The sequence below is a fragment of the Cebidichthys violaceus genome, unplaced genomic scaffold (genome assembly GCF_023349555.1).
Source record: "Cebidichthys violaceus isolate CVI_PGR_0920_01 unplaced genomic scaffold, fCebVio1.0.p SCAF_1, whole genome shotgun sequence".
Lineage (NCBI taxonomy): Eukaryota > Metazoa > Chordata > Actinopteri > Perciformes > Stichaeidae > Cebidichthys > Cebidichthys violaceus.
The window spans coordinates 11,510,420-11,523,245 of NW_027176262.1; the positions used below are offsets into that span (position 1 = coordinate 11,510,420).

At 40.5% G+C, this 12,826-nt stretch overlaps 1 protein-coding gene across 1 annotated transcript in view; it reads right to left on the reverse strand.

Annotated features, from left to right (window-relative positions):
* Window positions 1-12,826, reverse strand: part of grik4 (glutamate receptor, ionotropic, kainate 4) — a 286,850-nt gene that overhangs the window by 53,368 nt on the left and 220,656 nt on the right. Inside the window, exon 9 of the mRNA XM_068710683.1 lies at window positions 1,543-1,704. Coding sequence (XP_068566784.1) covers window positions 1,543-1,704 — 162 coding nt within the window. The remainder of the gene's footprint in view (window positions 1-1,542; window positions 1,705-12,826) is intronic.

The window sequence follows — 12,826 nt, forward strand, 5'->3', positions numbered from 1 at the left end:
GCTCTGCCTTCATCAGCCTTTATTCTCTCTAGTTATTAGCTAATTAGTCAAAAGTCCTAATTGCCGCAGGCGCAGAAGTATCTGAGCAACCTGCTGTGTGCAAAACACAACATTTTTTCATGGTGTTAAAACTATTCTTAACCTGTTTCACCGCCCAGCTTGTGTGAAGCAGAAGGGGGTGATGGCTGTGCTTTTTTCTCTTTCTTTTAACAGCAGAGGAATTCATTCATTATTCCCTTTTTGAATTTATAATTCCTGATAATATGCACTGTTTTTTTCACTTAGATGCTTTTGTTGGTTCTTGCTGTATTTGTTGGCAGTCATTTCTAATGCTCTCTAATGTTTTTGTTTTTTTTAAATGATACAATACATTTTCAAATTGAATTACTTTGAAGACTTCACTATTTATTAGTTTTCCTTATTGTCATTAATACATAATTATTTATTTATTATACATTCATACTGTAAGCTTGGTTAGTTTGAAAAGTAATACATGTTTGAAAACAACACATATTGATGGTGTTGATGGTTACATATTGATTCATATAATGTGTATGTGTGCATGTAAGAACTAATACAGTAAGATTTTCTTTACTGGACATTGTGAGCAGAAATTCAGTCTAATAACTGGTGAAGTTCTTCTTGCTACTCTCAGATGCCATTTTTATGAGTGGCACCTGGGGACAAATGGGTGAGAGAGTTTAGCTTTGAGAGGGATTGAGATAATACTCATAAAGTTTGGCCTCATAAACAAGAGCTCATTCACGAGTAGGTGGCTCTCAGTAATTTAAGACATTTATTTGCTGAACTGGTCCTAGAAAACTCTGATAAGCCTATCTCATAAAATAAGTATGAGAGAGTTATGCTGAGAATATAAAATGTTCACGCACGAGTGCCATTTCTTCTGTCAAGTATGGTTGGCTCAAATGTAAAAAACTGTTCCGAATGAGACAAACATTTTCTATCTCTTTTTTTAATTATCTTCTTTATTTATACAAACCTGCAAAAGTCTTCATATGTAAAAAGTGGCTAGGCTATTTCAGGCTGTTTTTGAAGTCCCTCATTCAAATATGCAGGGATGGTATGTTAAATGTTGAGCTACAGATAATGTTCAGATGCAAACAGTGGATGATTTAAGGGGTGACGGGGTGCACTAGAGGTAAGCTGCCCTTTTTGCATTGCATTTCCTCTGAAGCAAGTTTAACAAGGAGGATGCCATTATAAATGCAATAAGCAAGGTGGCAAACACTGCTAATGAGCTATCTGGGAAACAACAACTGCCTTCAGCAATACCTGCAATTACAACAGTTAACTGGATAAATGTCATCCCTGTATATTTCAGAGGCACTTTTGAATCTAAATGACTTCAGTATTTTAGTGGAGGAGTTTGAGATACAGCAATACACTGGAAGAATAATGCTTTAGAGAACGCTGTTTGGATTTGATAAGGGAAAAAAATGAAAAGGGTTCATCATCCATTATTCGCATGAGTAACATTGGTCTTTTCTGTGTGTGTTTGATATCATGTGTGTGAGTACTAACTGGGGTGCCAGCGAAGGGTGCATGGTCACAGTTCTCTTGCCAGGAGCGGTTGAGGCTTAGCACAAAATCTTGGAAGAAGGGATGAGTTTTGTTGAAGACTGAAAAACCGACTATGTTGACTCGTTGGTCCACCACGTCGTCCAGTCGGAGTAAAGAGAATTCCTGCAGGGCAAAGTGAGAAGAGGGAGAGAGACAGACAGAGATTATTGGTTGAATGCAGCTGATTTTGATGAGAACTGTCATGTTCTGTCATAATCCACTTTAAATAACCCCAAATGATTCATCGAATCATTGTCAAGGTAAAAAGGGCATCTGTTAATCAAATATGTTTACATCCGATTTAATCCGCCCCACTTAGCTTTCATCAACTCCCATTATTCCGGCTGATTGACATGAGAAAGCTGTTTCCATTTGTTCATTCCCACCATTTAGCTATGCATCACTGCACGGAACCATGCATTTTGCACTGGCCATATGCTATTCCTAACATACAGGCCATTATATGAATACTGGATTGCAATGCTAGACAGAATTAGAGAGAGACAGACAGAAAGAGCCTGAGACAGACAGGAGACCGGAAGGGGGGGAAAAACAAGGACACTGAGACCGATAGATAATTGAGAAAGTGAGATAGAAATCCATGGCATATTGAAATGCTCCAGGTTAGGATGAGAGGAAAATACAGGTATTTGTTATTTGGCTTTTTGCTCCAGGGAACAAGCTGATTTTTCACTGCCTGGGGAACAGCAGACAGGGGACAGGTCGGATATAGAGATGAAGAAGAGTAGGAAGAAGAGGAGGGGATGGTGCAAGTGGGGATGGACGTTTCCTGAAGGTTAATAGAGGTGTCAGAACCTGGTACCCCCTCAGGTGGTAGCTTTCGCTTGGCAGCCTGTTGTGCCATCTAGCTTATGACAGCTAGGCCAAGCCCAGTCTGCCTGACTGTCACCAGGGCCAGGAACTCTGAAGATAGAAGGGGTTGTAGGGGATGGTGAGGTAGAAAATAAAAAAAGGTATGGTGTGGGAGTTAAGAGGCGGCAGGTGACACTGGGTAGTTTTAAGACGAGTAGGCAGAAGAGAGGAGAGAAGATCCGTGCATATATATTAGTTACAATGGTCAACAGGTTGGATGGACAAGTAAAAGAGAAGTAAGCGGTGTTTATAAATGAAAGGAACAAACATTAGTGGTAAAATATTTTGGCTAACTACTTCCCTCTGCCATGTAGTAACCCACATTTCGTGTGTAGTACCAGCTCTAAGGATAAGGCCAAAATCTTATTTAAAAAATAAACAAATAAAAAAAACACATGTTAGTCAGCCAGAGGGAATTGTTGACTGTCTAAAGACTGGATAAAGAGAAAAATGGCCTTTTCATCTGTAAGAGAGGTGATTAGGCCAATCAGATAATGGACGTTAAGACAAAAAGAGTGAATAGGTCATTAAATCAAACAACTGATAAGCAGGTTTGTGGAAAAAGCTCTCCAAGAGGAGCATGAGTCACTCCACTGTGGAGACACCTGTGGGTGACAGCACTGATAGATACTCAGAGCCGCGCAAAGCAGGAGGAAGCAGTGGATACTGACTTTGACGGGGAGGCCTATTATCCCCAGTGCAAACCTCCCAAAAACCTGGAAATCCCAAATGTTTAGCTTTGCTAGCGTTAAAAAAAGATAACTCTGGTAAACAACAAATATAATCCATGGATTATATTTGCTGTTTACCAGAGTTGTCTTTTTTTATAAGTGTGGAGATGGACAAGATGAGCTCCCAGGACATCACAAGAGAGGTGAGAGGGAGAGTAAGGGAGTTGCAAGTGGAAAGATATGCTTGAGACATTTGAATAATACCTGCCCTTGGCAGCAGGAATGATTTGCGAGGTCCAGCCACAAGTGGTGTGCAGTTTTAAAAAACACAAAAAGTATGTATTTGTGCTTTGCTTTTTGATTCTTCTCCTGGCCTACTGTATGTACTGCCTTTAAAGCAGATGAGAGAAGGTGGACTTCTGATTAGTCGCACCAACTCTACCTGTTGCTGATGTTTTCCTCCTAATAAAAGGTGCAGTCACTGCCTTTTCATTTTTGGTAGGAAACAGTGAGCCACAGTTGCCTCCAGTCACAAATTGATCCCGCCTCTTTCACTCCGTGCAGGGTTCAAGAGGATTAAACTTTGACATGCAAAATCACAATGTTCAGCCAGTTTAACAGAGAGGGTAACTCTGACCTCTCATCCAAGACATAGGCTTCTGATACTGGTGAAATAATACAATACAAAAGGCTGTAGTATGAGCTTGACATGACAGTCAAGTGTTTCATAAGAAACTGTATACATACAAGTTTGTGGACTGCTGCAGTTTATGATTACAATCCTACCCACACTAATTCATTTTCCTGCTGCTTTTTGCCTGACTACGCTAGTAAATTCACCAAAATACAGTCTGACTGGATTGTGATTCATCCTGCTCCTGCACTGCTTTCATTTTGGACTGTGCTGCGCTTGTGCCTGAGCCTGCAGCTGGGTTCTCACTTGTGCGCCCAATTAAAGAAAAAAAAGACAAAAAGACAGTTGACAAAAATGTTTGAGATTGCAAACAGAGAGCAAAGCAAAAACTTATGATACCTAATTTATCATGATTTGAAGAGATTTAAAAAATAACTGTAAAGCACATCTGAACACCATCTATTGCCTAATTAGAAGATGGGGCACTGGAGTCTGAGGGGCTGCTGGCCGCTTTTGAATTTCATGACGCAATTCTGAACAGAATGTCTGCTGGGCTGTGTTCAAAATCGCAAGCTCACATACTATTCATACTAAGTATGCCATAAAATTGAATATGTTGTGCTTTTAACTTTCATAGTATATGGATTTTGTATATGCGAGAAAAGCCTGGATATAGATATGCAAGAATTTCTGAGTGCGAGCCAGGAGCTTACTGGACATACCTAACCACCCCACAATGCATTGCAGTTGTTCAAATCGTCCGAAGGCGAGTCAGACAGTTTCAAGATTTAACCATTGGATAAAACTATTACAAATGATGGCGAGTGCTGTTAAGCTCCAGTTACAGTAAGAGGAAAAAGCATGTAACACAAAAATAGTTACGAATTTTAATTTGCCTTAAAAAAAATACTGGAATATATTAAATTGAGTGGAAGATGTAATGTTGATTTACATTTGTGATAAACAATTATCATTCAACAGTAATATTGTGATTGATACAGTCATGTGATGCAGAAAAGATGTATTGCTTTAGTTTACTTCAGTGTGAACAGTCTGCTGTTAATGGCATACTTAATCTTTATTTTAGTTGGCAGTATGCAGATGGAGTATTGTAAGAAAAATTCACTCGAAGCCGATGTAAAAGTAATTATCACAGGACATTTATTCTTGCAAGAAGGAGAAAGAGTTGAAACACATACAAGTCATGCATCAAGGCTGCTCAGAGGTCTGTCTCTGAGTCCCTGATATTTATACTTCGGATAACACACAAGTGCGTTTGCACAGAATCATTTGCATAAAGCTACGTAGCATGTCTTGAACTCGTTCTTCTCCCCTTTCGCACAAGCAAACGTCATCTTGACATTTAGTAAGATATACAATCGCCCCTTACAGAAGGTCACAGTGACTGCTAAACGAGGAACATCTGAGGATAACAAGTGTGAAGAGAGTTCACACAGGAGCCACAGACTTCACGGAGCCTTGTATGTTAAACAATAAGAACTGATCATTCTAAAAGTTATTTTTTTACATCGGCTTTGAGTGAATTTCTCTAACAGTATGCAGTACATAACTTAAAGAACACTTCATTCCTGTCTTAATTTTAACCACCACTGCCATCACATTAGGAAAGAATTCTAATTAAAAAATATCCTTACTTCTTTTAATATATTTTTGTTCATGAACTCAAAGGATAAGAACGTAATATTACTGATTCCCATGCATCACATAAAACACGTTTTTATCTGCTCTTTTTGTATCTTTAGCTATCCCTTGTGGGGCCTCATAAGCCTTTCGGGACTGGCCATATAATTACTGGCTAAGTGTACTTTAATAGATCATTAGAGGCAGAGCGGTGCAAATGAGCCTCTCATTAAGTGTGTCCCTCAAGGGTGCCTGTATGTATGCATGTACATACGCACACAAGCACAAACACAAACCGGAGAGAACATGTGCACACCCACACACAGGAAAATGAAATCCCTTCAATTGAGCACACACACGTGCACACACACACACACACACACACACACACACACACACACACACACACACACACACACACACACACACACACATTAAAGACCAAGGTCACCACAATATCCTTAGGCTATGTCTGAAGAAAACTAATGTGCTGAATTCCTAGGCTTTCAGGGCACAGACACTGACACACAAGCACATTCAAATTCAAATACACACACACACACACACACACACACACACACACACACACACACACATGGTCAGACACAAACACAGACTAAATCCCTTCACATGAGAAATATGCTCTCTTGCATACTGAATAGGTGGTGTGAAACGTACGGCTCTTAGCAGAGGTAAGTTGTTTCCCAGCAGTGGGAGAACTAAAAGGCAAAGTTGAAGGGTAGAACAGAGCAGTGGAGAAACCAACTGTCCAACCAACTGGGGTGAAAAGGGTGGAGGGAAAGAACGACGATGGGAAGGACAGAGAGAGAAGAGAAAGAGAGAGAGAGAAGTTGAATCAATGGAGAGAGAAGGTGAGAGATTATTTGGCACAACTGAGACCTTAAAAGCTGTGGAGGAGAAAGAGAGAGAGTGACAGCCTGGCCGAAGGCCCCGACATCAGCTATCACCTGGAGATCAATCAGCAGTCAGGACCCTATAGCCAACCAACCCAAAGCTGTTGCTTCACCTGCTCAATTCTTGCCTTACTCTCTGTGAAAACCTCACAATCTGGAAGTCTCCGTCATATCTATTCTTTATTGTGCGTCTCCTTTGGTATTCTCTCAATGTCTCTTTTATCATTTTATATGGACTTTTTAGATTCTTCCAGTGATTTTTCTTGCTTTTCACATAATGGCCAATTCACACATGCACACATGTACACTCACTGACAGAAATGCCCGAATGTGTGACCACTTGGTGTTTGTTATGATGTAGTCAGCTTGAGCAGTGAATAATGAGATCCCAGGAGAATGATGGTGGTGCTGATAGTACTGGTGGTTCATGATAGTTATGAACCATACCCCACCATCCCATACCCATCCACATTATTTCTTTTAAGTGGTGTACGCCTCTATAAAACCACCATCCTCAACAGCATATCCAGAAATAAAGCAAAAACCTCAATAGATCAACCAGCCCTTCTCTTTTTGCATTGATCTCATCTCCCTAAATAGGATAGAAATGCTGAGATTATTGTCCAAAGGCATCCCTGTCTCTTCAAAATTACGTTCCCATACAACTAAAATGCACTCTTAATTATGTTTCTGGATCACGGTCGCAGTTCATGTTGACTTTTCATTTCACACGGGACTTGAGGAGCAATCTTCTGGGTGGAAGTGCTGTGTATGTTTGACCCATCCAAAAATAACTTTCCTCAAAACATAAATGACATTGCAGTTTTGTTGTATGGACCATGATTTTTAGGAGACCACACTGCCGGAGGACAAGTGCCTCAACAAGGTAATGTCGAGCCCTGCTTTCAAATGCAAGCTAGAGGGTATATGGAGTTCTGCATGCTGTGCAGGGAATGGTGATTCATATTGTCACTTTTTCATATTGGGAATATGAAATGACTTTGAGTCATCTGTTTGAAAAACTTTGCTACAGTGGCGTTAAAGTTAATGAAGTTTGCTGAAGTTGAGAACTACCAGTCAATGATGGTTTAAAGGAATAATGTGTCAGAACAATGAACTGAAGTTGCAATGACTCATGGGCATACTTTTTACATAAATTAAAGGAGTATTAAGAAGGGCATGTACGATTTATTATGCATGTATTAACATTAGATAACATACTGGTGAATCACATATTTAAATAGAAACAAAGCTAATGTTATTTCTACTGTTATACAACTCCATTGCAATTTGTAATCACAATTTATGCAATTCCACAATTAACTTAAAGCTTGTAATAGGTTATGAACACTACATTATTTTCTGTATTCCATCCTTTCTGCATCTGCCTTTTCCTCCCTCACCCTTTCTCCCATCTTCTCGCTCTTGTCTTCCCCTAACTTCTCCAACCATTCCTTTCTTCTGTCTCCCTCCCTCTGCTGACACTTCATTTATCTCTGGTCCTGACATCCCTGACTAATGATCTGCCAGACTGCTCCCCTGCCTAATCTGTTTCCCCTGAATCATCTCAAGACGCTCATCAGCATCCTCACGCAGCTACCCGTCTCGAGTCAGGGTTTTTGTCATGCCCACTTATAGATTTGACAGCTTTCAGTCTTCATTTTGGTTGTGTTTGTTTATTCTGTTATATGTTGATCTGGAGTGAGAACTAAAGTAAGGATGAGGTGGTAGAGATGCTCATTTTGTCCTACCATAACCAAGCATATATATACGATTCAAGTATAGAATAGCTATACGAGTTGTTTGCATCCTCTCTTTCATGTTCCCCTTCATTTATAGGGGTGCTGCCTGTGTTTGTCTGTTTGTGTTTGCTACTTAAACATGGCAATAGTCCATTTAAGGAGAAGATCAATGTGAAAGAATGGCCATTCATTGACCATCATTAGAGCTAATGATCTCCGGTGGACGCTGCCTGGGGCTCAGAGAGATGATTATTTTTGTTTGCCTGTCTCTTTGTTTAAAGCCATTCAGATAGTTGTGCCTGCAACCTGCTATGTGTTCCTTGCTTACAGTAATTCTGCGATTGCTGAGGCACTGGTTCTGGGTAATGTACTGTTTAATCTAAAAACAAGGAATCCCTTTAGTTGATGGGGCTGATCAGCAATAGACAGGCAAGTGATGGGGAGGAACAGGAGCACACAGGCATCACTCAGATTGTATCAAACGTTGTTTCTTTTATTCTATGTGATAAAGCTCCCAGCACCGGTTTATTTTCCCCTCTACCTATTAAGTCCACTTAATACCAGCTGTTAATATCCTGGGCTTTAATTGCGAGATCTAATAGAAAATCTTGGCCCTTGGGTCACAATGAACAGAGAGATTAAAACAAAAACATGCTTCACGGAAGAGCACAGAAACCGAACAGCTCCACAGGGCTTTTGCAGCTTCTCTCTGTAAAGTAGCCGACACCATGCAGCTTCTTCAGCTTAAACTTAATGTTACACTCACACAAGAGCCACACACATATAATCGTCTGATGGATGCATACACACAAACAATCAAAACAAACAGAGCACACACACACACACACACACACACACACACACACACACACACACACACACACACACACGTAGGCACCGGCACGTTAGCACTCAGTCCTTGCACTATGGCTTCCATCTAAGTGATTTGAATCCAGCGAACCAAGCTACTCGGCAGGATTGAATAAATCACATCAGCTTGGCAGTGACTCATCATATGTTGACGGGATGCCTAATGTCATTTGAAGGTTAGGTGAGCACGGGATCGGGCCCAGCAGTGCCTCACATGGCACGCTTTCACTTTGTGATGTCATTTTGAGGCTTGATGATAGCGTGCAGGCTTCCTCCATCTCACTTTCTCACACACGCATGTCAAACACACACAAACACACAGACACACACACCCGAATCCACACAAAAACAGTCAAAAACATGCTTTGACACACAGTGCCGGCTGACATATTATCCCTCTTTGCAAAGCTGGGGCCATCAGTTCAACCCCCCCCCCCCCCCCGTCACACACACGCACTCACACACCCACCCCTCCGTCTGTTTGTTTTGTTCTTCATGTTCTATTTCCCCTCCACACACCCGTGATCCCTCTTGTCACTGCAGTCGTTGTCATGCATCCGTGCCTGAAAAACTGCCAACACTTCCTGACTGTCACACATACTCACACATACACACGCACGCACGCACACACACACACACACACACACACACACACACACACACACACGAATGATACAACGTAAATTAATAAACTCAAGTACATGCTCACCCATAAAACATCCCCACTGTCCCTCCCACTCACACGTACATACAGTTGGAACATCCTGGTCTGCGTATCTGCCTGCCTGTCTGTCTGCTTCCCGGATATAAGCTGTGTATTTTTTGTCTTCTGGTGTCATAAACCATGCGGAGATGGTGATATCGAAACAGACTGCCCACTGTATTCACATTTCAACACAAGACAAGTCCTCATGCAAACACACGCAAAACATACTCATTTAAGCAACTCATCTTTCTTTCTTTCTCATATTAGTTGATTGGCAGGTTTGTATTAAAGGGCGATGAGGGGAGTTAGGTTTTACTTCTGAAGCATGGCTGATGCTGTTATTCTAGTTAATCCCTATTCTTTCACATACTGCTGTGCAAAAGGCGGGGAACAAATGCTCCCCGCCATTTGTTCTCGGCCAGTTGGGGTTCCAAGCCCGACATGCTCCAAGCTTATAATTATTCCCCCCCTAACACTGTCAAATAATAAAATGCTTTATAATTGAATGTGCCACTGAATAACAGATGACATGTATGCCTGCCTCCAGGACCTGCACAAACATAACTCTCAAATTTTCTTTCTGTCTCTTATTCCAAATAAGTTTGCTTCTTTCACTTATTTTGAGGAGGTTGCTTTGCCCTCTGTCTCTCTGTTCTAGCAAATAATAGATGGTAGTTGCTGTTTGCCCTTGTCCTTTAATTTATCCTCTTCTTTAATGCTATCTTTTCTTACTGTCAAATTTCTCTCTGGGTGTGTCTGGTCTTGATAACAATTTTGTCGAGGTGATACAGAATTCAATTTCACAAGTTTATTGTTCTGATAAAGTTTCTTGTCCCATATATGTGAATCTGAATGAATGTAGGCAACATCCCCTTAAATAAATAAATAATAATATAGCACTTCAGATCAACCTCACCCTTTATATTTGCTATGCACTATGGTACACACGTTTTATTAAAAAAAAAAGAAAAGTCTTGTCAGTCAAACTGCTTTAGAGGGCAGCCACTGTGACTGTGAAAATGATTGGGATTTAATTAATTCCCCTCCACGGCTTATGTAAAGTTCATATTTCCCTGTTTAGACACAGAGTTTGAGAATCAATCAACTGAGTAATAGAAAAGGTAATAGGCTACGTGGACGGTGACAACAGAGAGCTGCATCCAGCCAGAATATAAACTATGTCATTATTATGTCACAACAGGTGGGTTTTGCCAAATAATGTCTGCTTGCTTCTCATTTGTAATGCAACTATGCCAACTTACATCATTAAGAATTAGATTCATTGTGTTTAAGCTATAGAGAGCAGTATGAATACTTGTTGCTATAAACACAGCTATTCCCCAGGTAGAAGGACAACACAAAATGTTATTTGATTCAGTCATTTCAAAGTACTTTCAAGACCAAGTTGAGCTGCAGCAGGTTGAAAGAAACTTTAGCTCTGTTATTATCTCAAATTGGGATTTATACTTGACACAAGCGTTTAATGCCAATCCATAAGGTGTGTATCCTTTGCTGGCTAAAGTATTCATTTTGGGGTACTGCTCTGCTGCTGACCCTCTGCTTCACCTGAAAAGTTTGTTAATCCATTTACAAAAGATGGACAGGGTAACCCTCACTGGAATTAAATGTAAAAATGGTCAGATATAAGGTCCATTTCCTCATCATCATTCGTCATTACTCACCACCAACTTGTCAAAACAGCAGTAACATTTATTAGATCCTTCTGGGAGCTTACTATCCAAGCATGAGTTCTAAATTTCTAAACCTACAGTTCACAATGTTCATAAAATTTTCCATATTAGCGGCAGTTTTATCTGTTCTTTTGTGTGATTACTCTGTATTGTTGCACTTTCCATGTGTGTAAAGAGCTTTCTGATGAAAGAATATTTTCCCTGCGATATGAAGGCTGAGTATGACGCTCCATTGACACTTTCGAACAGTTCATTATGCTTCTTATCAGACTGCACAGACGATTAATAATCTGAGTCTCATTCATGTCTTAATCATTTATTTATCGTCTTATTTTCAAGACAATCTGCTTTATTAAATCCCCATCTCTTTATTGTGGGCTCGCAAGGATTGACGGTACAAAGCTAATGTAAAGTTTTACAGTTGTGGTGCATTATTGCTGGTTAAGGGACCAGACACGCAGGCATCTGCTTCAGACACCTTTCTAAACTGATTGAATATATCGTCTGATATTAAATAGAAATGTTCCCTGCATGTTTCCACTCAAAGCAAATGAATGTAAATGTTAAATAAGTTGTAAAATGCACATGGTCACCTTGGTCATCTACCTCCCAAAAAGGGAAATGTCTCTTTTAAGTGTTGTGCTCTGACTTTGCCATTTTCTCACAAAAAAGAGAACAATGACAAATGCATTGGCATGCAGTGTTCACAAAGGGCATTCATGAATCATTTATGTCTAATTTTGAGGGTTAACAGGTGGGGACGTGAGGTCTCTCCATGTTCAGAAAATTATAAATTGATCGGAATTCCGAAAGAGAACTTGAAATGAGCACTGATAATAATGGAAACCAAAGCCAGCCTACAAAGAAGAAGAGTGCATTTTAATATTGAGCAGTTTTTTGGCTGCCTTAGTGGAGATGGTGCAGTCTGTGTGAGAGACTAAAGACCTGGCATGTTTAATATGTGAGCTAAGCTTCCCTGCCTTATCACCCCAAACATAAAGGCTTGTTTACCATAAAATTATAAGACTTGAAGTTCCCCAGTCTCTTTTTATCTTGAAAGATTAGCCAGATGGCGGCTGGATGTTTGTGTAAATGAAGGAGGACCATTTTGTGTAGTCTTCCACCTCTCAGGCTCGGGCCTTTGTATGTGTGAGGAGTTCTGGCGTATTGATTACTCTGTGTCAGCCCTATTACCACAAGCTCTGCCTCTGAGCCCCGTGTCTGGATGACTCAGTGTTGACAATTGTATTACAGCCTATTATCTTCCAAATCCCAGGGCTTGAGTCGTAGCTCACTGTAGGGTCTTCTTTAGAAAGTTGAAATTGCTTGCTGGTTTTATACTTGACTTCCTTACTATGCTCTACAACTTTCTTCCCGACATCATCTCACAATCCCATGTCCACCTGACTACCACTGTCATCCCTTTACGCTCACCCTTTCATTTCCTCCTTTTTCTCTCCTCCTCCTCTTTACTGCTTATCTACTTTATGTCCACATCCTTCC